Genomic DNA, 23,841 nt, shown 5'->3' on the forward strand with positions numbered 1-23,841 from the left:
ACCAGGGAAGATTCTGGAGCAGATCATTAAGCAAACAGTCTGTGAGCACCTAGAAAGGAATACTGTGATCACCAATAGTCAGCATGGATTTCTGAAAAATAAGTCATGTCAGACTAACCTGATCTCGTTTTTTGACAGAATTACAAGCCTGGTAGATGAAGGGAACGCAGTGGATGTAGCCTACCTTGATTTCAGCAAGGCATTTGACAAGGTGCCCCATGATATTCTTGTAAAGAAGCTGGTAAAATGCGGACTTGACTATGCTACCACTCAGTGGATTTGTAACTGGCTGACTGACCGAACCCAAAGGGTGCTCATCAATGGTTCCTCTTCATCCTGGAGAAGAGTGACTAGTGGGGTGCCACAGGGTTCTGTCTTGGGCCCGGTCTTATTCAACATCTTTATCAACGACTTGGATGATGGACTCAAGGGCATCCTGATCAAATTTGCAGATGACACCAAACTGGGAGGGGTGGCTAACACCCCAGAGGACAGGATCACACTTCAAAACGACCTTGACAGATTACAGAACTGGGCCAAAACAAACAAGATGAATTTTAACAGGGAGAAATGTAAAGTATTGCACTTGGGCAAAAAAAATGAGAGGCACAAATACAAGATGGGGGACACCTGGCTTGAGAGCAGTACATGTGAAAAGGATCTAGGAGTCTTGGTTGACCACAAACTTGACATGAGCCAACAGTGTGACGCGGCAGCTAAAAAAGCCAATGCAATTCTGGGCTGCATCAATAGGAGTATAGCATCTAGATCAAGGGAAGTAATAGTGCCACTGTATTCTGCTCTGGTCAGACCTCACCTGGAGTACTGTGTCCAGTTCTGGGCACCACAGTTCAAGAAGGACACGGACAAACTGGAACATGTCCAGAGGAGGGCAACCAAAATGGTCAAAGGCCTGGAAACGATGCCTTATGAGGAACGGCTAAGGGAGCTGGGCATGTTTAGCCTGGAGAAGAGGAGGTTAAGGGGTGATATGATAGCCATGTTCAAATATATCAAAGGATGTCACATAGAGGAGGGAGAAAGGTTGTTTTCTGCTGCTCCAGAGAAGCGGACACGGAGCAATGGTTCCAAACTACAAGAAAAAAGATTCCACCTAAACATTAGGAGAAACTTCCTGACAGTAAGAGCTGTTCGACAGTGGAATTTGCTGCCAAGGAGTGTGGTGGAGTCTCCTCCTTTGGAGGTCTTTAAGCAGAGGCTTGACAACCATATGTTAGGAGTGCTCTGATGGTGTTTCCTGCTTGGCAGGGGGTTGGACTCGATGGCCCTTGGGGTCTCTTCCAACTCTAGGATTCTATGATTCTATGATTGGCGGCCACCAACTTGGCTGGCTTTAAAAGGGGACTAAACAAAACAATGGCTACTGGCCACAAAGGCTATTCTCTGCCTCAACAGTTAAGAGGCAACATATACTTCTGAATATCAGTTGCTGGAAAGTGCTGATGCACTCAGGTCCCGCTTAATAATAAACAAACAACTATCTGACTTTTAGAAGACATCTGAAGGCAGCCCTGTTTAGGGAGGTTTTTAATGTTTGATGTTTTATCGTTTTTTATTATTAATAATATTCTGCTGGGAGCCACCCAGAGTGGCTGGGGAAACCCAGCCTGATGGGCAGGGTATAAGTAAATAAATAATAATAATAATAATAATAATAATAATAATAATAATAATAATAATAATTAATTAGACTTCCCACTGGGAAATCTGGACTAGACGGGTCCCTGGTCTGATCCACTTTGTATGTTCTTAAAATGTAGATGCAATAATGTGGGGGGGTCGGGAACAAACTGATAAAGGATGATGTGTGGACAGTCCAGTATAAACCCATGCCAATTGCACTGTTATTGGCATGCTGCAGAACGCACATTGAATGTGTCAGGTTGCAGAATGCTCCTGTGATAAAAGAGCAGTCTGTGTGGAGTCGAGGTTTCTCATAATGCTCAGCTGAAATTTCCTCGCTGGTAAGATCTAACTCTGTGTCTGGGGGCCTCAGAGATCAACCTTCGCCCTCTTCTGTCTTAGTTTTTATTGCCTTACAAGTCACCAACAGCTGAGCACCAACATGCCATACACAGTCCTTTATATCTTTAGTTTCCCCCCCTCCAACCCACCCCTAAGATCCCCAAATCCTACAATATCACCCATTGGGAATATCAGGGTGGTGGTACAAGGAAAAGGGAATTCTATTTGGGAGAATGCGGATTCGTATTCTTGAGAGTAAATATAAACCAGAGGCAGAAAATCACAGGTTCAAAATCCCTAGCATCTTCCGGGGAGGCAGGAGGATAACCCCCTACTTAAACTTCTCAGAGAGCGGCTGCCAGTCAGTGTAGACAGTCTTGAACTAAGTAGACCAATGGTCTGACTCGGGATGCGGCAGCTTCCTCTATCCTAATGAAGGTGAACGTCGGGAGATTCAGGAGAGACGAAAAGAGGTACTTGGTCACACAGCACAGAGTTCAGCTATGACATCTGCTCCCATTGGAGGCCAGATTTGGACAGCTTTAAAATGGGGCGACGCAAATTCATGGAGGACATGTCTAGAGGCTGTCTCTGAACGGCAGCCGCTGGAATGAGTGCTGCTGAAAGCGGGGCGTTTACTTGACCGAGACCCCTTGTCCATCGGATTTACTGTGGTACCTCGGTTTTCGAACATAATCCCTTTTGGAAGACAGTCGAGTTCTGAAATGTTTAAAAACTGAAAACTCAATAGCCAACAGCTAGGATGGGACCTCAGATAGGGACGCGGGTGGCGCTGTGGGTTAAACCACAGAGCCTAGGACTTGCCGATCAGAAGGTCGGTGGTTTGAATCTCTGCAACGGGGTGAGCTCCTGTTGCTCGGTCCCTGCTCCTGCCAACCTAGCAGTTCAAAAGTACGTCAAAGTGCAAGTAGATAAATAGGTACCGCTCTGGCGGGAAGGTAAATGGTGTTTCCGTGCGCTGCTCTGGTTCGCCAGAAGCGGCTTAGTCATGCTGGTTACATAACCCAGAAGCTGTACGCCGGCTCCATCAGCCAATAAAGTGAGATGAGCGCCTCAACCCCAGAGTCATCTGCGACTGGACCTAACGGCCAGGGGTCCCTTTATCCTTTACACCTCAGGATCTTGCACTTAGCGGAAGCTGCATGGCATGTTCAACTTCCGAGGCGTGTTTGAAAACCCAAGAATTTACTTCTGGGTTTACGGCGTTCGAAAACTGAAACGTTTGTCAACGGAGTAGTTCAAAAACCGAGGCGCCGATGGATTTCCGGCGGCCCTCCCAGAGGACCCTATGCTTTCTCCCCGCTGTGGGTTCTCGCGTGCGCCATCAGGTTCGAGCTGGAGCTGAAGCTCTTCCCGCAGTCCACGCACAGGTAGGGCTTCTCCCCCGTGTGGATCCTCTGGTGGCCGATGAGGTGCGACTTCTGGCTGAAGCTCTTCCCGCAGTCGGAGCACTTGAAGGGCCGCACGCCGGTGTGCGTCCTCTCGTGCGTGTTGAGGTTGGAGCTGACGCTGAAGCCTTTGCCGCAGTGCAGGCAGACGTAGGGCTTCTCGCCCGTGTGGGTCCTCTGGTGGCTGGTGAGGTGCTGCTTCTGGCTGAAGCTCTTCCCGCAGTCGGCGCACTTGTACGGCTTGTGCCCCGTGTGGATCCTCTCGTGCGCCACCAGGTCGGAGTTCATGCAGAAGCTCTTCCCGCACACCAAGCACTTGAAGAGCTTCTCCCCCGTGTGGATCCTCTGGTGCCGGTTGAGGTGCGACCTCCCGCTGAAGGTTTTCCCGCAGTCCAGGCACTTGTGGGCCTTCTCGCTGCAGTGCATCCTCTGGTGCCCATGGAGGTGCGAGCTGCGGCTGAAGATCTTCCCGCACTCGCCGCACGTGAAAGGTTTCTCCCCCGCGTGGGCCCGCCGACGGGCGGTGAGCTGCGAGCTCTGGCCGAAGCTCCTCTCACAATCCAAGCATTGGTAGGGCTTCTCGACCATATGCTGGGTCAGATCCGAGCAGGTGCCGAAGCTTTTCTCGCAGCGCAAGCACTTGAGGGGCTCGCCCCCGACGTGGCTCCGCAGGTGGCCGGCGAAGGAGTGGCTGCTGCGGAAGCTCTTCCCGCATTTGAAGCACTCGTACGGCTTCCCCCCGGCGTGGCTCCGCAAGTGCCAGGCGAAATGGGAGCTCGTGTCAAAGCTTTCCCCGCAGTGCAAGCAGGGATAGGACTTCTCTCTTGCGTGCACCGTCCTCTCGTGGGCAACCAGCCCAGATCTCGGCGCAAAGGTTTTCGAGCACACCGCACAACTGTGCGGTTTCTCTCCCGCGTGGATCCTCGGGTGGCAAATGTGACCAAGGGACTTCTCGCCCAGAACGCATGAACGTTCTTCTTCGGGCTGGAGGACCTCCTCCTCTTCACTTCCGCCAAGATCCTCGTCACCTCCCCAAGGAGGAAGGGAGCTGCCTGGTCGTTTCCCGGGTTGGGTCTTCCGTTCTGAGTCGGGCTGATGAGAAGAAATGCCTCCATTCTCCTCACACCAGGAGAGTCTTTCTCGGGACAAACCCTGCGGTTCCATTTGCTCAGGGGTCCCCAGACATGGCTTCTCTTCCTTCTCCTCTTCCTCATCGTCATGAGCCCAATTGAAACCTGCTGAAACACATAAAACAGGCAAACTAATCATCATCATCATCATCATCATCATCATATTAATATTACTTATACCCTGCCCATCTGGCCAGACCTCCACAGCTACTCTGGGCGACTTCCAACAGAATAGGAAAAACACAATAAAACATCAAACATTTTAAAACTTCCCTAAAAGAGAAGGTTGCTTTTCTGTTAAGCAAATGGAGACGGCTTCCAACAGGACACTAAAATACAATAACCTATTAAACATTAAAACCTTCCCTAAATAGCGCTGCCTTCAGTTGTTTTCTAAAAGTCTGGTAGTTGTTTTTATCTTTGACATCTGGTGGGAGGGCGTTCCACAGGGCGGGTGCCACTACCGAGAAGGCCCTCTGCCTGGTTCCCTGTAGCTTTGCTTCTCGCAGTGAGGGAACCACCAGAAGGCCCTTGGAGGTGGACCTCAGTGAACGATGGGGGTGGAGACACTCCTTCAGGTATACTGGGCCAAGGCCGTTTTTATTATTATTATTATCATTATTATCATTATTATCATTATTATTATTATTAATTGGGTTTATATTGCGGGAAGGTAAACAGCATTTCCGTGTGCTGCGTTGGCTCGCCAGATGCAGCTTTGTCACGCTGGCCACGTGACCCGGAAGTGCTCCGGACAGCGCTGGCCCCCAGCCTCTTGAGTGAGATGGGCGCACCAACCCCAGAGTCGGTCAAGACTGGCCCGTACGGGCAGGGGTACCTTTACCTTTACCTTTTTTACCTGGAGGTTTCAGGGTGGTTCACAGAAAAGATCACAACATATAAGATCAGAATAAAAACAACAACCCAATAACACACCCCACCAACCGAAAAGAGCCACATTTTAAAAGGGATGTCAAACAGATCAAAGGCCTGGTTAAAAAGGAACGTTTTTGCCTGGTGCCTAAAGGTGTACAATGAAGGCAACAGGTGAACTTCCTTGGGGAGAGCATTCCACAGATGGGGAGCCACTGCAGAGAAGGCCCTGTTCTCGTGTTGCCACCCTTCGGACCTCTCACAGAGGAGGCACACAACGAAGGGCCTCAGAAGATGATATCAGGGTCTGGGTAGGTTCATATGGGGAGAGGCAGTCCTTGAGGTATTGCAGTCCTGAGCCGTTTAAGGCTTTATAGGTCAGAACCAGCACTTTGAATTGGGCCCGGAAACTAATCACTAGCCAGTGCAGTTGGTCCAGGATCGGTGTAATACATTGGTACCTCAGGTTAAGTACTTAATTCGTTCCGGAGGTCTGTTCTTAACCTGAAACTGTTCTTAACCTGAAGCACCACTTTAGCTAATGGGGCCTCCTGCTGCTGCCGCACCGCCAGAGCACAATTTCTGTTCTCATCCTGAAGCAAAGTTCTTAACCTGAGGTAATATTTCTGGGTTAGCGGAGTCTGTAACCTGAAGCGTATGTAACCCGAGGTACCACTGTATGGTCAAACCTAATGTTAGGGCATGACCCAAAATTCTTTGTAAGTACAAAACAAATGACAAAATCCTGCATCGAGCGCAAATGAAACCCATACTTCCTTATGGACTAGCCACTTGCCGTTGTAATTTATTTTCTTAAAAAAGGGGGGAAAAACACACGTTTTTAGGTTCACAAATTCTGCACCTCTTTTGGCCCTATACGGCTCAGCGCTGCAGTTCCTCAAGACGGCCTCTCCCTATATGAACCAGCCCAGACCTGGCAGTCTTCATCAGAGGCCCTTCTCTTTGGGCCCACCCAAAAGAGGCCACGCAATAACAGGGCTTTTTGGAGAGACATGCCATTAGAAACCACAAAGGAGATTGTGGCAAATATAAACACAATAAAAGCCAAGTATGAAATGTAAAGCCACTGTTATGGAAATGATTCTTTTTCTTAACCGTCTGCATTAGTCTAGCAATACAGTGGTACCTCTAGATATGAACGGGATCTGTTCCGGAGCCCCGTTCGCATCTAGAGGTAAACGTAACTAGTGACGGCACGTCTGCGCACGCGTGCGTCGCTTTTCGCCGCTTCTGCGCATGCGCAGGATGTCATTTTGAGCGTCTGTGCACCCGGAAGTAGCGCGCTCCTGTTACTTCTGGGTTGCCGTGGAGCGCAACTCAAACGTGCTCAACTCGAAGCGTATTCAACCCGAGGTATGACTGTATTTAGGGGGGGAAAAACTCTCAAGAAACATTTAGTAGTTAATGAAGATGCCTGCAGGATTTCTGTTGGATTCAGAAAAACTGAGCAAATACAGTGGTGCCTCGCAAGACGAAATTAATCCGTTCCGCGAGTCTCTTCGTCTAGCGGTTTTTTCGTCTTGCGAAGCACGGCTATTAGCGGCTTAGCGGCTATTAGCGGCTTTAAGAAAAAGGAAAAAAACTCGCAAGAACTCGCAAGACGTTTTGTCTTGTGAAGCAAGCCCATAGGGAAATTCGTCTTGCGGAATGACTCAAAAGACTGAAAACTCTTTCGTCTAGCGAGTTTTTCGTCTTGCGAGGCATTTGTCTTGCGGGGCACCACTGTACCACCAAAGGTTTGGCTTCTTATTGATGCCCCCCCCCCCCCCGCAAATTTCACAGTCAAGCTTGGTCTTAAAGATTCAGGTGGTCGCTAAGGTATCCTGGGCACAAGTTTTTCGGGAATTTGTAAATGAATACAAGGATCTTCAACCTGGCTCAATAGCAGGTAGGCAATGAGTGCAGATATTTTAACAGTGGTGCCACAGATTTCTTGGCCATCTGCTTCTCCCTCCCCACTCAGCAGCAGTCTAGCCACCACATTCTGCGTTAGTTGGAGTTTCCACGTGGCAAAACCAGGCCCAGATTGCGAAACTGCTCTAGGAATGGAGAAGGGAAATGGGTTTGAGACATCACAGGTGCCAGCCAATCCATGCTATGCACAGCCCACTTCTACTATAATAAATTTTTTTTTTAATACCCCGCTCTTCCCGGTTCAAAAACCGGGCTCAGGGCGGCTAACAACAAATTTAAAACACTTAATTATAAAAGCAGCATAAAATACAGTATAAAAACATGAATAACAATAAAATTCAAAAAGCAATTTAGCGGAAATAAGCATTAGATAATCCCCAGGGCTAGCTGGCTGAATTGGTCCTACTTGGGCCAGTGAGGAGACCAGGGAAGGATTAGCTGTGGGGTCTCAGAGCGGGTGATCTTCATAAACGGGGAGGGGGAGGGAAGAGAAGGGAAACAAAAGATCAAGCTGAATTCAAATTAAAGGCCAGGCAGAATAGCTCTGTCTTACAGGCCCGATGAAAAGAGGTTAAATCCTGAAGGGCCCTAGTCTCATGGGACGGAGCATTCCACCAGGTCGGAGCCATCACTGAAAAGGCCCTGGCCCTGGTGGAGGATAGTCTGACTTCCTTAGGACCCAGGACTTCTAAACTATGGTTATTCATGGACCTTAAGGTCCTCTGCGGGGCAGACCAGGAGAGGCGGTCCCGTAGATACAAGGGCCCTAAGCCATGCTCAACAGTGTTTAAAAGAGTGGCACAAGGGCATATCCAGAGCCGCCCCACCACTCAGGCTATGCCAGAAGAGGGACAACACAAAGGAATCCTCACCCCCAGTTTCGGTGCCTTCGTCGTCATCCTCCACCTCCTCCTGCTTAGGTTCCCTGAAAAGCTGTTTTGCTTCAATACCCAACGGAGCTCCATCTGATTCTGGGAGACTGGTAGACACCTGGTGAAGCAGCACCTGAAAGTAGCCAGATTTAAGTCAGAATCCAAAGCAGGGCATTGGTCCATCTAGTTCAGTACTGCCTGCACTGACTGGCAGCAGCTCTCCAGGGTTTCACATGGCCTCCCTCCCAGCCTTACCTGAAAATGTTGGGACTGAATGGAAACTGTCTCCATGCAAAACAGGTGCTCTACTGCTGAGCTGTGGGCTCTCCTGCAAAGGACTAGGAACGGGCGAAGCTGTGTCATACCAAGGGAGACCATCTAACACAGTGTTGTCTACACTGACTGGCAACAATTCTCCACCGTCATTACCTGAAGGCTTAGGATTGAACCTAGGACCTTCTGCACACAAATTACCGTATTTTCCGCTCTATAGGACGCACCAGACAATAAGACACACCTAGTTTTGGGGGGGAGGAGGAAACAAGAGGGAAAAAATTCTGAATCCGAAGGCAGAACAGCAAGAGGGATCTGGCTTCTGGGATAGCTGCTGAAGCCTCTCCCAGGCAGCGGGATGAAGGCTCCCCCTGCCCGGAAGAGGTTACGCGCGGGTAAGCTGCCCTCTTCCCCCATCTCCCGCAAGAACCGTGCACTCTTTAAAGGGAGCGCGGTTCTTGGGGGCTTTTCTGGGAGGTGGGGGAAGGGACAGAGTCACGCGCTCTGTCTCTTCCCCCCACTTCCCGCAAGAGCCGCACGAAGCCTCTGCAGGACAGCGGGGAGCCTTCGTCCCGCTGCCCTATGGAGGCTTCACGGGGGCTATCCAAAAGCCAGGATAGCTAGAGGGAGCGCAACTAAGCCCGAAGCTAGAACAGCGAGACGGAGACAGCCTGTGAAGCCTCCGCAGGGCAGCGGGGTGCCTTCATCCTGCTGCCCTGCGGAGACTTTGCGCAGCTAAGCCAGAAGCCAGAACAGGGAGACGGAGCACTGCGCAGCGCTCCCTCTCCCTGTTCTGGCTTAGCCACGCAGCCTGCATTCGCTCCGTAAGACGCACACACATTTCCCCTTACTTTTTAGGAGGGAAAGTGTGCGTCTTATAGAGCGAAAAATACAGTAATGCCCTACCACCACGCTAAGGTATCTCTGGTGTATTCCTCCCTCCTGATCTTGTCCTCACCTCTTTTCCTTGTCTCTCCTCCGCCTCTTCCCGCCTCAGGAGGAAATCCTCGGCCAGGGCCACCGCCTGGGAGCAGGTCTCTGGTGTGCCTTCCCTGACCCAGCTCTGGATCTCCAGAGGCAGGATGGCCAGGAATTGCTCCAGGATCAGCAGCTCCAGGATCTGCCCCTTGGTGTTCCTCTCCGGCTTCAGCCAGTGCCGGCAAAGTTCCCAGAGTTGCCGGCACGCCTCCCTCGGCCCCTCAGCCTCCCGGTAGAGGAAGGCCCGGAAACACTGGCGGTAGGCCTCTGCCTCCAGGGCATCCGACTCGCAAAAGGCCTCTTCCTTCACTGGCACCCGTTCTCCATCACGGCCCTCGTAGGCTTGCAGAGATGCTCTGTCAACATCTAGTCCAACATGGAAGAAATATTTAGAAGTCGTACCTTGGTTTTTGAACAGCTTATGTCAGGGGACTGCCATCGGAACAGGGGAGGGAGGCAGGGGGGCCGTTGGGATACAGAGAGCCTCCAAAACTCCTGAGAAGCAGTTCCTCTTCCAGCAGTGGGGAAAGCCACACCTCCAGGGGAGAGGTAAGGGGCCAGCCGAGCGAGGAAAGGGCTCAAGGATGCTGCTGAGAGCCCCAGGTGACCAGAAGGGATGCATGCCCCTTCCGTAGCCCAGCTTGCACAGAGGGGTGAAACACAAGGAGGGGAGGAGGAGGTTTGGGGTGCCTAAGTTCTTATGTTGGGACGCGGGTGGCGCTGTGGGTAAAAGCCTCAGCCCCTAGGGCTTGCCGATCGAAAGGTTGGCAGTTCGAATCCCCGCAGTGGGGTGCGCTCCCGTTGCTGGGTCCCAGCGCCTGCCCACCTAGCAGTTCGAAAGCACCCCCGGGTGCAAGTAGATAAATAGGGACCGCTTACTGGCGGGAAGGTAAACGGCGTATCCGTGTGCTGCGCTGGCTCACCAGATGCAGCTTTGTCACGCTGGCCACGTGACCCGGAAGTGTCTTCAGACAGCGCTGGCCCCCGGCCTCTTGAGTGAGATGGGCGCACAACCCTAGAGTCTGTCAAGACTGGCCCGTACGGGCAGGGGTACCTTTACCTTTACCTAAGTTCTTATGTTGGGGGAGAAACCGGAAGGGGCCACTCCCGGATTCTGCAAGTGACTAAGACGGACATGAACTTTGTGGATCTGCACTGTAAATCGTTTGCACAATAAAACCTGTAAAAGACAGGTCGAATTCCTGCCTGGTTACTCACAAGCAACCACCACCAGCATCTGACAGCTTAGTTCTCAAACGTTTTGGCTCCCGAACGCCACAATCCTGGAAGTGACCGTTCCAACTTGCAAACTATTTTTGGAAGCCAAACATCCGACGGGGCTTCCGATTGGCTGCAGGAGCTTCTGTTTGCCTTCCAAGGTACGACTGTATTTGTTAGCTGTTATTCTAACCCCAATAAGTAGACACGTACGGCAGACACTCGTTTATCTGGAAACCTGTCAAAATGGAAGTTTCCAGAAAGGGCAGAGAGTGGGTACCCATCGTATCTTGACAATAATGATGTTCCACAGAACAGGGGCATCCACGCTAAAAGCCCCGCGTCACGGTGGAAAAGCTTTCTGAGACCTTTGGGTGTCGGAAGGGGAAGCTGCCCCACAGATCAGAGTGATCTGTTTTGTAGATAAAACAGCAGTGCAGGGGTGAGGCGGGGAGCTGGACTAGATGACCCCTGGGGTCCCTTCCAGCTCTACAATCCTATGGCCACCGAGACCATATAACACCGGTCTTGAAAGACCTACATTGGCTCCCAGTACGTTTCCAAGCACAATTCAAAGTGTTGGTGCTGACCTTTAAAGCCCTAAACGGCCTCACACCAGTATACCTGAAGGAACGTCTCCACCCCCATCGGTCTGCCCGTATGCTGAGGTCCAGCACTGAGGGCCTTCTCAGAAGACATCTGAAGGTAGCCCTGTTTAGGGAAGCTTTTAATGTTTAATACATTATTGTATTTTAGTGTTCTGTTGGAAGCCGCCCAGAGTGGCTGGGGAAACTCAGCCAGATGGGTGGGGTATAAATAAATTATTATTATTATTATTATTATTATTATTATTATTCAGTTACAGTTATTATTCTGTAAGAACTTGAACTGGGCACTTACCGGTAGTATACATCTGCTCCAAATCCCCTTTGAGGCCTGGAATGCACACTGACTGTTGCTTTTTCCCAGCCCCCTCAATGGGCGCGTCCGCCTCGTCCCACGGCGCGTCCGGGTTTCCGAGCCTCCCATCAGAGATCTGCACGACCGTCAAGAATTCGGGCGACCCCCAACCTTCGTCGGGCTCCTGCTTCACCCGGCACTTTATCCCGGCGGACTGGAGCAGAAAGCTCTGAGAGGGCGTCTCCATCATGCTCAACGGCCCTTTCGTCCTGCCAACAAATCGAGAACAGGGCCGCAATGACAAAGAAAACATTCCAAAATTTGAGAAAGTAGAAAGCTTTGAATCCAAGCTTTGTTTTCCAAAACGTTCAGATTTCTGAAAATGAGTTAGTGACAATCCTGCAGCACAATCCTATGCATGTTAGGCCTGAGATGTATAAAATTATGATGCAATGTGTGGAGGTTTCTCCCCTCTCTTAGAGAACAACGGAACCCAACGGGATCAACTGATGAAGCTGAATGGTGAGAAATTCAGGATGAAAAGTATTTAATGTTTGATGTTTTATCGTGTTTCTAATTTTCTGTTGGGAGCCACCCAGAGTGGCAGGGTATAAATAATAAATCGTTGTTGTTGTTACCATTCCTGCATTGCAGGGGATTGGATATGATGAACCTCAGGCTCCCTTTCAGCTCTACAATTATATGATTCTATGACATCTTAGGGACGTGGGTGGCGCTGTGGGTTAAACCACAGAGCCTAGGACTTGCCAATCAGAAGGTCGGCGGCTCCCATTGCTCGGTCCCTGCTCCTGCCCACCTAGCAGTTTGAAAGCACATCACAGTGCAAGTAGATAAATAGGTACCACTCCGGTGGGAAGGTAAACGGTGTTTCCGTGCGCTGCTCTGTTTCGCCAGAAGCGGCTTAGTCATGCTGGCCACATGACCCAGAAGCTGAACGCCGGCTGCCCCGGCCAATAAAGAGAGATGAGCACCGCAACCCTAGAGTCGTCTGCGACTGGACCTAACGGTCAGGGGTTCCTTTACCTTTACCTTTACCTTTATGACATCTTTACAAAGGAAGTATGCCCACTAGTCAGAATGGCAACGCTGACCCTCCACTCTGAGAGGGAGTAATTGCTTCTGAATAATGGCTCCTGGGAATTTCGGGCAGGAAGAGCTGTGCCGTTGCATTCAGGTCCTCCTTGTTTCTTCCAAGGACTCATCCACACCTCTGCTTGTGCCTAAAAACCATGAGACTGATAATTGCCAATGGGGGGGGGGGCCTTAGAACTGCAGTTGGAAGGAACCCCCGAGGGTCATGGAGTCCAACCCCCTGCAATGCAGGAATCTTTTGCCCAACATGGGACTCAAACCCATGACCCGGAGATTAAGTTTCCTGCAACAACCACAACAATAATTTATTTATACCCCACCCATCTGGCTGGGTTTCCCCAGTCACTCTGGGCGGCTCCCAACAGAATATTAAAAACACAACACAATATCAAACATTAAGAACTTCCCTAAACAAGACTGCCTTCAGATGTCTTCTAAAAGTCAGATAGTTGTTTATTTCCTTGACATCTGGTGGGAGGGCGTTCCACAAGGCGGGCGCCACTACCAAGAAGGCCCTGTGCTTGGTTAACTGTAACTTCACTTCTTGCAGGGAGGGAACAGCCAGAAGGCCCTCAGAGCTGGACCTCAGTGTCTGGGTGAACGATGGGGGTGGAGACGCTCCTTCAGGTATACTGGGCCGAGGCTGTTTAGGGCAGGGGTCAGCAAACTTTTTCAGCAGGGGGTCGGTCCACTGTCCCTCAGACTTTGTGGGGGGGCCGGACTATATTATGTAAAAAAAAATTATGAACAAATTCCTATGCCCCACAAATAACCCAGAGATGCATTTTAAATAAAAGGACACATTCTACTCATGTAAAAACACACTGATGGTTTAGGGCATTACAGGTCAGCACCAACACTTTGAATTGTGCACGGAAACAGACTGGGAGCCAATGTAGGTCTTTCAGGGCCAGTGTTTTATAGTCTCGGTGGCCGCTCCCCGTCACCAGTCTAGCCGCCGCAATCTGGATTAGTTGTAGTTTCCGGATTACCTTCAAAGGTAGCCCCACGTAGAGCGCATTGCAGTAGTCCAAGGGGGAGATAACTAGAGCATGCACCACTCTGGCAAGACAGTCCGCAGGCAGGTAGGGTCTCAGCCTGCATACCAGATGGAGCTGGTAGACAGCTGCCCTGGACACAGAATTGACCTGCACCTCCATGGACAGCTGTGAGTCTAAAATGACTCCCAGGCTGCTCACCTGGTCCTTCAGGGGCACAGTTACCCCATTCAGGACCAGGTAGCCCCCCATACCTGCCTGCCCCCTGTCCCCCCAAATAGTACGACTGAGCTTTCCTCACTGAGCTATCCTCATACCTCCACCCTTCCTCCACCTTCTTCATCATTTTAGACTCGCTCACACATTACACTAAAGGCAGGTACATGTTGCCTCTACACGTGTAAGTGTTTGCATGTAAGAGATCATACATGTCGATTTGTATACTATAATAATAATAATAATAATAATAATAATTGTTAAGTTGTCGGTTGACATAGCAGACGACACAGCGATTTCTCCAACTAGCTCTTTATTTCGTAAGCTGGAATAGAACTGACTGCAAACAGCTCAGCCGGCCTGCTTTTATAGGCAGCCGGCTGTCAACATTGTAACAACAACAGCCCAGAGTTCCCGCCTAAAATAACTGACGCGGACCTGAGGGAAAACTATCTACAGACCTGAGGGAAAACTATATACAGTATCCCCCTGCTGGCCCAGGGTGAAACTTCACTACATAACACCCCTCCCCACCGAGATAAGGCGTTAGTTACAATCGTAATGGTTTCCTTATATACAGCACTACGCGTAATGGTTCAATTAGGCACAAAAGCATATTGGTTACATTTCCCATACTTAGACCAACAGTGATACATGTCCAACAACATAGTCCTTTAAATAAGTTGGGCGCTTGGAAACTCTGCCAGACCGCCGGGGACTGGTAGCCAGGTCCGGGGGGCCACACAGTTCTTGCTGAGGCTGTGGTGCGACCCTAGGTGGCGTTGAAACCAAATCCCCTGGATCCGCTGCTGTGGGTGGAGCCTCCGCAAGTGGAGTGGTCTGAGTCTGTGGTAAGTCTGGCAGACCCTCTGAAGCGGCTTGGTTCGGCTCCACGCTGGCAGTTTGCGAGGGAGGTGTAGGTGGGGCCTCGCCATCTGTACGTGTCTCTTCTGGAGCCGCAAGCGCAGTTGGGGGCACCTCGGTAGTGTCCAAGTTCCCAACCCTGCGCCTAAGCTGGTCTATGTGCCGTCGCCACAAGCGTCCGTCTTCGAGTGCCACCTGGTACGAGCGAGGTCCAGTGACTCCCACTACTGTGGCTGGCACCCAAGGAATGTCCCCCACATAGTTCCGGGCAAAGACCTGGTTTCCTGGGACAAATGACCGTGGCGCGTTGGCACAGCCTGGGGGTTCAGCCACGGCAAAGTCCGGGTGCAGCCGGTCGAGCGGTGACCTGAGGCGGCGGCCCATAAGCAGTTCAGCAGGACTCCTCCCTGTGGCCGCATGAGGGGTGATGTGTTGCACGAACAAGTATTCGGCGACCCGCTCATGCCAGTCTCCCCGGTCCAGGCGCGCCAGTGCCTCTTTTGCCGAGCGCACCATTCTTTCCGCTTGCCCGTTGCTGGATGGATGAAAGGGTGCCGTTAGGGCATGGCGGATGCCCAGTCCCAAAAGATACCGCTCAAACGTGCCTGACGTGAACTGTGGTCCGTTGTCAGAGACAAGGACATCAGGACACCCATGCGTTGCAAACAGGCCTCGCAGCACCCGGATGACAGCTTCGGTAGTGGTGGAGGGCATCAGGGCGACCTCCAGCCATTTGGAATAGGCGTCCACCACTACCATAAAGGTCCGGCCGTGAAAGGGGCCAGCCAGATCGATGTGCACCCTCGACCAGGGTGTCTTTGGCGTCTCCCAGGTGTGTCCCTTAGCTGCCGGTGGTGCAGGCCTCGACTCTTGGCACGCTTGACAGGCGGACACCCAGGCAGCGATGGCATCGTCCATATTAGGCCACCAGACGTAACACCGAGCCAACGCCTTCATTTTGACAATTCCCGGGTGGCCAACGTGCAGAGCCTCCAGGACGCGCTGACGGAGTCCCTGGGGAATCACGACGCGGTCTCCCCACAGCAGACAGCCGCGATGAACTGAGAGTTCATGTTGTCTGGTTGCGAAGGGCTGGAACTCCGATGCAAAAGGCCCTTGTGGCCACCCCCTCCACACCCAGTTGAGCACCCGGCTGATGGTGCGATCCTGGGCAGACGCGGAGGCCACAGTGGCAGCTGATACAGGCGCTGCCGGAAGATCCTCAATCAGAAGGAGCGATGAAGCTGGAGCCGGGTCTTCCACAAATGCTGGAAGAGGGCAACGGCTGAGGGCGTCGGCATGGCCCATCGATTTCCCCGGGCGATGGATGAGCCGGTAGTGGTAGGCAGCCAGGAAAACAGTCCATCGCAGCATGCGTGGCGAGAGGACCGGTGGAGTTGGACGATCACCGGCGAGGAGGCCCAGGAGTGGCTTGTGGTCAGTGATGAGGTCAAAAGTCCTGCCATAGAGGTATTCATGGAACCTCTTCACTCCAGCCACAAGTGCCAATGCCTCCTTGTCGAGCTGGCTGTAATTCCGTTCCGTCAGAGATAGTGTCCTGGAAAAGTAGGCGAGCGGTGCTTCTCTTCCATCTGGAAAACGGTGACTAAGGACAGCACCGATGCCAAAAGGTGAGGCGTCGCAGGCAAGGACCAGCGGCCTGGATTCACTGTACTGTACCAGCACACTGTCTGATGAAAGGAGAGCCTTAACCGCGTTGAAGGCCGCCGTCTCCCGATGACCCCAGGCCCAAGGCGTCTTTGTACTAAGGAGTCGGTGAAGAGGCTCAGCCACTGTGGCTTTGTGGGGCAGGAACATGTTATAAAAGTTCAGCAGCCCCAGGAACACCTGCAACTCCGTCTTGTTCTTTGGGGTGGGGGCCTGCTGGATAGCGCGGATCTTGGATGTGGTCGGGTGAAGGCCGGAGGCATCGATAAGATAGCCCAGGAACTCTACCTGTGGAACGGCGATCTGGCACTTCTCCCTCTTTACCTTGAGCCCGGCTTCTTGGAACCTGGTCAGCACGGCACGGAGGCGCTCGAACAGCTGCTGGTGTGAGTCTGCAGACACCAAGACGTCATCAAAATATGGTACCACGCCCGGAAGCCCTTGCAGGAGACGCTCCATAAGGCTTTGGAAGATGCCAGGAGCCACACTCACCCCGAACTGCAACCGGCGGCAACGGAATGCCCCCCGGTGGGTGACGATCGTCTGGGCTTCAGCAGTGGCATCATCGACTGGCAGTTGTTGATAGGCTTGGGCAAGGTCCAGCTTAGCGAAGACCTTACCCTCACCCAGGGAATGCAGCAGGTGTTGGACAACAGGAACCGGATAAGCGTGCTGCTGAAGTGCCTTGTTGATCGTGCACTTGTAGTCAGCGCAGATTCTCACCGACCCATCTGGCTTGACAGGCGTGACGATGGGGGTTTCCCACTTGGCGTGGTCAACCGGCTCCAAAACTCCTTGGGCGATCAGTTTGTCCAGTTGTTCGTCCACCTTAGCCTTGAGAGCAAAGGGAACCCGGCGTGGCTTTAGCTTGATGGGGGCGACTTGTGGATCAAGGCTAAAGGAGATGGGCGTACCTGTATATTGCCCCAAGGTGCCGTCAAAAACCTCGGCAAAGTCTTTGACCAGACCCTCAGTCTCTGCGTTAGAGATGCAGTTGATGCCGGTGACTTCCAGGCCGAGGGCATCAAACCAGTCTAGCCCTAGGAGGCTTGGCCGCTGACCTTCAACCACCACCAACCGGAGCAGGCCCGAAAAATCCTTGAAGGCAATCCGGAACCGGCCAACGCCTACCACGGGAATGTCGTTTCCCTGGTAGTCTCTCAGGTGTACGCGGTGAGAGTCGAGTTGCCTTTTGGACACTCTGGGTACCAGTCTTTTGATGGTGCTCCACGACACGATGGACAGGGCAGACCCGGTGTCGATCTCCATGTCACATGGAGCTCCTTCAATGAGCACCGTGACGTTCAGCTTGCGTCGCGTAGGCGAGTCGGTTTGGCCAATCGTGGTTCCAGACGGGCAGCGGCAGTTGGTGAGAGCGAAACAACTTTCCTTGGCAGACTGGAGTGAAGGCTTGGACTTGCGAGTCGATGAAGGGGGGGTGTCAGACGGAGCCGATCGGCAGACCTTAGCAATGTGGCCCCTTCTGGAACACTTCCTACAGATGGCGTCTCTGAATCGACACTTGGCACGGGAATGGTTGCCTCTGCAGCCGGCACATTCCGGTTGGCCCTTGGACTTCTGTTGGAACTTCCTGTGCTCCCGCTTTGTCTGGTGCACGTCATCGCCTTCACTGGAGGATGCCTCATCACTGCTGGCCTCTTCATGATGCACCGGAACTGGCTCCCTAGCAAGACGCGGGCTGCTGCACTTGCGGATCTCCTGGGCGGAGCGTTCAGCAGCTTCTGAGGCCACAGCCTCCTCAATGGCTTTCTGCAGCGTGAGGTCTGGCTTGGCGAGGAGACGCCGTTGCAGATGGATGTCCCGGACCCCGCAGACGATTCGATCCATCAGGGCATCGTCTAAGTCTCGGAACTCACAGTGCATTGCAGCCTGTCGCAGGGCGGTGGTGTAGTTGTTGATTGACTCCCCCTCTGCCTGGTTCCGGTGGTAGAACGCATGGCGGGCAGCAATCTTGGACGGCTTTGGTGCGTAGTGGTTGCGGAGCTTCTCTTGGATCGTGTCCCATGGTGTTGCCTGGACTGCTTCGGGCGCAACCAATGCTCGGGCCGTCTCAAACACCTCAGGCCCACAGAGGCTGAGGAATAGGCCCCGCTTACGATCCTTTGATACTGCTGTCAGCTCGTTGGCTTGGAGGTAGCAGTCGAACCGAGCGAGGTAGGAATCCCATGATTCAGAGGCTGGCGCAAACGGCGGTAGAGGCACAAGTGAAGCCATGATTCCGATGCCGGCGTGAAGGGCGATGGATGGAACACCGTGCTCTAGCCAGAACAGTCAGCTCTGAATTGGTTCTGTCCAGTGATTTCGCTCAGTGATTTCGCTCAGTTCAGAGGCTGGCCGCATCTGGCTGTGCTCTGATGTCCATCCATCCCATCCTCGTCGCCAGTGTTAAGTTGTCGGTTGACATAGCAGACGACACAGCGATTTCTCCAAGTAGCTCTTTATTTCGTAAGCTGGAATAGAACTGACTCAAACAGCTCAGCCGGCCTGCTTTTATAGGCAGCCGGCTGTCAACATTGTAACAACAACAGCCCAGAGTTCCCGCCTAAAATAACTGACGCGGACCTGAGGGAAAACTATCTACAGACCTGAGGGAAAACTATATACAGTATCCCCCTGCTGGCCCAGGGTGAAACTTCACTACATAACAATAATAATAATATTTTATGTATATCCCACCCTCCCCAGCCAAGGCCGGGCTCAGGGCGGCTAACACTTTAACTGCACTGGTTGCACATACATGTGGATATGTGGACAATATCTTCCATTGGTGTACACAAGTGCACAGATTGTACACTGCTTTCATGTAATGTGTGAACGTCATAAACCTGCATCTCCTAAAAGGCCCCAGGTTGCATCTTGCAAAGAATGTATAACTGTTTTTTCAAACTTTCATTCATTTCTTTAAATACAGGGTTCTAAAACGCCCATCAGAACATTTTAAAATACACGGGCAAAACAATCGACGAGAAATAATCAAATTGATCCGAGACCCAGCACAGCGTTTCAGGACAAGGAGAGAGCGGATTTTCGAAAGATGGGATGCAAAACGTCAGAACTGATGGGAGGGCAACCAGGGGAATTCAATTCAGGCTGATCGTTCAAAAAAATCAAAAGGTCTGCAAGGTTGTTCTAGAAGCTAGGGAGGCTGCAGATCTTTCTCATAAATAACAATACTAATAATAAATTATCCGGGGGGCCCAACCCAACACCTCCAGCCTTGCAAATCGCTCATCAGCTCCTGCGAAATGCAAAATATAGGTCTATAGATATGTGCATAGCTACCTGCCTCTCTCAGCGCCTCTGCTGTTCCTGAGTCGCTGTTTGGAAAAAGGAAAAAAAAAAAGGGAAATCCAAAATACATGCACACACGCAAATACGCCCCCCTCCCCAATGCACAAAGAAGGCTGGGCAGGAAGTAACAGCCTGCTCTGCATGAGAGCCCCCACTCCTTCCCCAATTTCTGGGCCTCTCTAGGAATCTCAGCTCGGATGTTTAACCCTTCCATTCCTGCTGGAAAGGCAGATCCCTGCTGAGCTGCTCAGAGATTGCCACCTTTCCTGTTTCCCCCTTCTGACAGGGCTCCTGTGCTCTCGGCAGGAGTGTTGCCCGCTTGCTCGCCGCTTCCTGCTCCTGTGCATTTAGCAGATGAGCTTGGAGCCAGGTGACAACAGGGTGGCCCAGTTTCCTTTCCTTCTTCCCCTGCTCCTTGGCAGATGGGAAGGTTGCCAAATGTTTTCCCCTGCTCCTGTGCATTTAGCAGCTGCCTCGCCTTCGATTATGGCGATCGTTGTTGTTTGGTTAACATTATCATCATCCTCATTATTTATTTATTTATTATTATTATTATTATTATTATTATTATTATTATTATATTATTATTATATTTATTTATTATTTATACCCCACCCATCTGGCTGGGCTTCCCCAGCCACTCTGGGCAGCTTCCAATAAAATATTAAAATACCGTAATACATCAAGCATTAAAAGCTTCCCTAAACAGGGCTGCCTTCAGATGTCTTCTAAAAGTCTGGTAGTTGTTCTCTTTGACATCTGGTGGGAGGGTGTTCCACAGGGAGGGGGCCACCACCGAGAAGGCCCTCTGCCTGGTTCCCTGTAACTTGGCTTCTTGCAGCGAGGGAACTGCCAGAAGGCCCTCGGAGCTGGATCTTGATCTCACCTCCAACCTTCTTCCCCACAGAAGAAGCCCCACAAGCCCCCTTTTGGCCTTACTGATGTGGTCCAAAGGAAACCAGAGCAGTAAGTTTGGCACCAGCTTGGCTGCAGTTGCCAGAAGGAGGCGTACAAGGTGCCATCCAACCGCCTTAGGGATTCAACTCTGAATTTGTGTTGGGTTATATAATAATAAAAGGGATGCGGGTGGCGCTGTGGGTTAAACCACAGAGCCTAGGACTTGCCGATCAGAAGGTCGGCAGTTCGAATCCCCGCAACGGGTTGAGCTCCTGTTGCTCGGTCCCTGCTCCTGCCAACCTAGCAGTTCGAAAGCACGTCAAAGTGCAAGTAGATAAATAGGTACTGCTCCAGCGGGAAGGTAAACGGCGTTTCCATTTGCTGCTCCGGTTCGCCAGAAGCGGCTTAGTCATGCTGGCCACATGACCCGGAAGCTGTACACCCTCGGCCAATAAAGTGAGACGAGCGCCGCAACCCCAGAGTTGGCCACGACTGGACCTAACAGTCAGGGGTCCCTTTACCTTTACCCCATTAAAATGAAATGGATTTAATGTTTTGACATCGCATTGTTGGTGTCTGTTTATAATGGAACGTAACATAATGGAATGTATGTTTGGGGGGATGCAATAAAGAGAAGAGGCTCCATAAGTAGGGGAACCAGTGTGATTTTTGTTTCCCAGCAGGTCTCTTCACGGCTATATGGAAGTTGCATATTCATTCAATTAAAGCGCTTTTTTTCTCCAGCACAGAAATTAAATTGCAGTAAAAGCTTTGCTTCAAGGTTGAGGAACCTGAGGAATGCAGCTCTCTGGACCTCTCCCTCAGGCCACAATTCCTCGCTGGCTCTGCTCCGCATAGTCCTTGATAATTTCGCCTGACTGGAACGAGTCCTTGAACTCTGAGCATGCCTCTTGCTTGCCTGGAGAGGAGATAGAGGCTTGTATGTGAGAGCATGTGCAGAAACTAGCCTAACATTAAAACCCAGCAAGGGCCTGGCTGCAGGATCAGGCCAATAGTCTAGTCCAGCATCCTGGTCAGGGGTCCCTTTACCTAGTAGTAGTAATAATAATAATAATAATAATAATAATAATAATAATAATAATAAATTATTACTTATACCCTGCCCATCTGGCTGGGTTTCCCCAGCCACTCTCGAGCCTTTCTTCTCCTGAAGATATCCCGCAAGGCAGCGGAGGTTTAGGACCAGAGTTTGCCTTCTCCTAGATGGGCTGCCTTCCCCAGGCTGATGAGCCCCACCTTCCCCTCACTTCCCTCTGCAGCACTTGAAGAAACCTCCTTCTTGACCTAGTGTCCCAGGGTGTGGCTGCTGTTGCATGAGGACAACTTCTAGGAACCAAGAGGTGAGGGACGAGTGCTTGACAAACTATCTTAGACAAACTACCTTAGAAGGAGCAGAGTGGCAAAAGAGACTTGACTTTCTTGACTTTGGCTTTCATCCTATGGCCACTTACCTGGGAATAGGCCAGACTGAACTCAGTAGGACTTATTTCTGAGTAAACAAATATAGGATTTCACTGTTAGTACAGTGGTGCCTCGCAAGACGAAAATAATCCGTTCCGAGAGTCTCTTCGTCTAGCGGTTTTTTCGTCTTGCGAAGCATCCCTATTAGCGGATTAGCGGCTTAGAAAAAGGGGGGGGAGGGGAAAAACTCGCAAGACTCGCAAGACGTTTTCGTCTTGCGAAGCAAGCCCATAGGGAAATTCGTCTTGGGAAGCACCTCGAAAAACGGAAAACCCTTTTGTCTAGCGGGTTTTTCGTCTTGCGAGGCATTCGTCTTGCGGGGCACCACTGTATCCTGTGCAAAGACTTTGTTCAACTGATACTCTAAGGAGACAAGATCTCCAGTTGTCTTCTTCAGTCCATGGGAGGATTTCAGATTACTCTGAATGTGTTCAGCAGGCGTCAACACTTTTATTGCTTCAGGGATTTATGCAGTGCAAGCCTATGCATGCCTACTCAGAAGTAAATCCAGAGTAAAACTTTAATCTTTCTCACCTTCCCATTACATATTATGATCCCTTTTTACAATTTAAAGCACGCACACAAAAACTGCTGGAAGTCTGTGCTCTCCTGTTGTGCACAATGTCTTCATGAAGTTAAACCAAGAAATTCCCAAGTCAAACAAAAATCAATGGAAACAAAAACCACTTTAAGCTTTCTGGGTAAACACAGACAAAGTCTAAAGAGAAGCCCCTTGTCTATTTCATCTCAGCAGCGAGTCCAGCAGAAGCCTCAAGGCAAAGTCTCAAGGTTTATTGTTATTAAACCACTGAGCCTCTAAAGCACTGAGCCTCTTGGGCTTACTGACTGGAAAGTCAACGGTTCGAGTCCCCGTGATGGAGTGAGCTCCCATTGCTCTGTCCCAGCTCCTGCCAGTCTAGCAGTTCGAAAGCACGCCAGCGCAAGTAGATAAATAGGTACTGCTGTGGCAAGAAAGTAAACGGCGTTTCTGTGTGCTCTGGTTTCTGTCACGGTGTCCCGTTGTGCCAGAAGCGGTTTAGTCATGCTGGCCAATGACCCGGAAAGCTGTCTGTGGACAAATGCTGGCTCCCTCGGCCTGAAAGCGAGCTGAGCACCGCAACCCCATAATCGCCTTTGACTGGACCAGGGGTCCTTTACCTTTTTAAAATGCATGCCTACCAATTTATGTAATATATTACTGAAGTCCAGAATAGACCACCTTCCTTCCTTTAAAACAGGGAGGAGCCCTGCAGATGTTGCTAAACTAAAACTCTGATTGGTTCTCGCAAGGATGCCCACTGGGCAGGGCTGATGGGAGATGTCATCAGCAACATCTGCAATAGCCAGAGATTCTCCACATTTGCCTTAAAACATAAATCGCCGCCCTCTCCGAAACCACTGCAGTTCTATCCATTTTGGGGGATAATCATAAGAATGGATAACTCTGCTTTTATTCCTAGATTTCCCCCTTTCAACAAGCCTTACAGGTCGATATTTTTTACCCCAGTCTGTTTGTGTGTTAGATGCGATAATGTTTTTATGTATAATAATGGTTTTTCCAATAGATTTCATGCATTGTATTGTGAAATCACTTTGAGATGCTTCACAGAAAATGAGTCATAAATGAAATATAATAATAATAATTAATAATAATAATAATAATAATAATAATAATAATAATAATACAACCCAGGTGATAGTGACTACGTCTGGAACA

The 23,841-nt window shown here is 50.9% G+C and overlaps 1 protein-coding gene across 3 annotated transcripts; it reads right to left on the reverse strand.

The window, feature by feature from the left end:
- Positions 1-3,006: 3,006 nt before the first annotated feature.
- On the reverse strand, positions 3,007-20,236 carry LOC309336606 (uncharacterized protein). 3 transcript variants are annotated; one of them, XM_081852623.1, is made up of 5 exons: positions 19,503-19,730; positions 11,575-11,843; positions 9,437-9,822; positions 8,206-8,338; positions 3,007-4,633 (listed from the first exon to the last, which is right to left on the reverse strand). In XM_081852623.1, exons 2-5 carry the CDS (start codon positions 11,822-11,824, stop codon positions 3,294-3,296), a joined length of 2,109 nt encoding a protein of 702 aa, XP_081708749.1. In that variant the 5' UTR covers positions 11,825-11,843; positions 19,503-19,730; the 3' UTR covers positions 3,007-3,293. The 3 variants fall into 3 exon arrangements, with proteins under 3 accessions (XP_081708749.1, XP_081708747.1, XP_081708748.1); XM_081852621.1 differs by lacking the exon at positions 19,503-19,730 and adding an exon at positions 19,737-20,236 and having other exon boundaries at positions 3,008-4,633; XM_081852622.1 differs by lacking the exon at positions 19,503-19,730 and adding an exon at positions 19,737-20,235 and having other exon boundaries at positions 3,012-4,630.
- Positions 20,237-23,841: the final 3,605 nt, after the last annotated feature.

This window comes from Podarcis erhardii (assembly GCF_964252035.2).
Source record: "Podarcis erhardii genome assembly, chromosome: 2".
NCBI lineage: Eukaryota > Metazoa > Chordata > Lepidosauria > Squamata > Lacertidae > Podarcis > Podarcis erhardii.

Excerpts from the sequence above, each read along its gene's own strand:
- LOC309336606 (XM_081852621.1), bottom strand. The coding sequence starts at position 19,888 with ATGCAGAGCAGGCTGTTACTTCCTGCCCAGCCTTCTTTGTGCATTGGG. Across the intron at positions 11,844-19,736 it reads AGAGGCGCTGAGAGAGGCAG|GACGAAAGGGCCGTTGAGCA; the intron begins GTAGCTATGCAC and ends ATTTGTTGGCAG. Across the intron at positions 9,823-11,574 it reads GGAGCAGATGTATACTACCG|ATGTTGACAGAGCATCTCTG; the intron begins GTAAGTGCCCAG and ends ATGTTGGACTAG.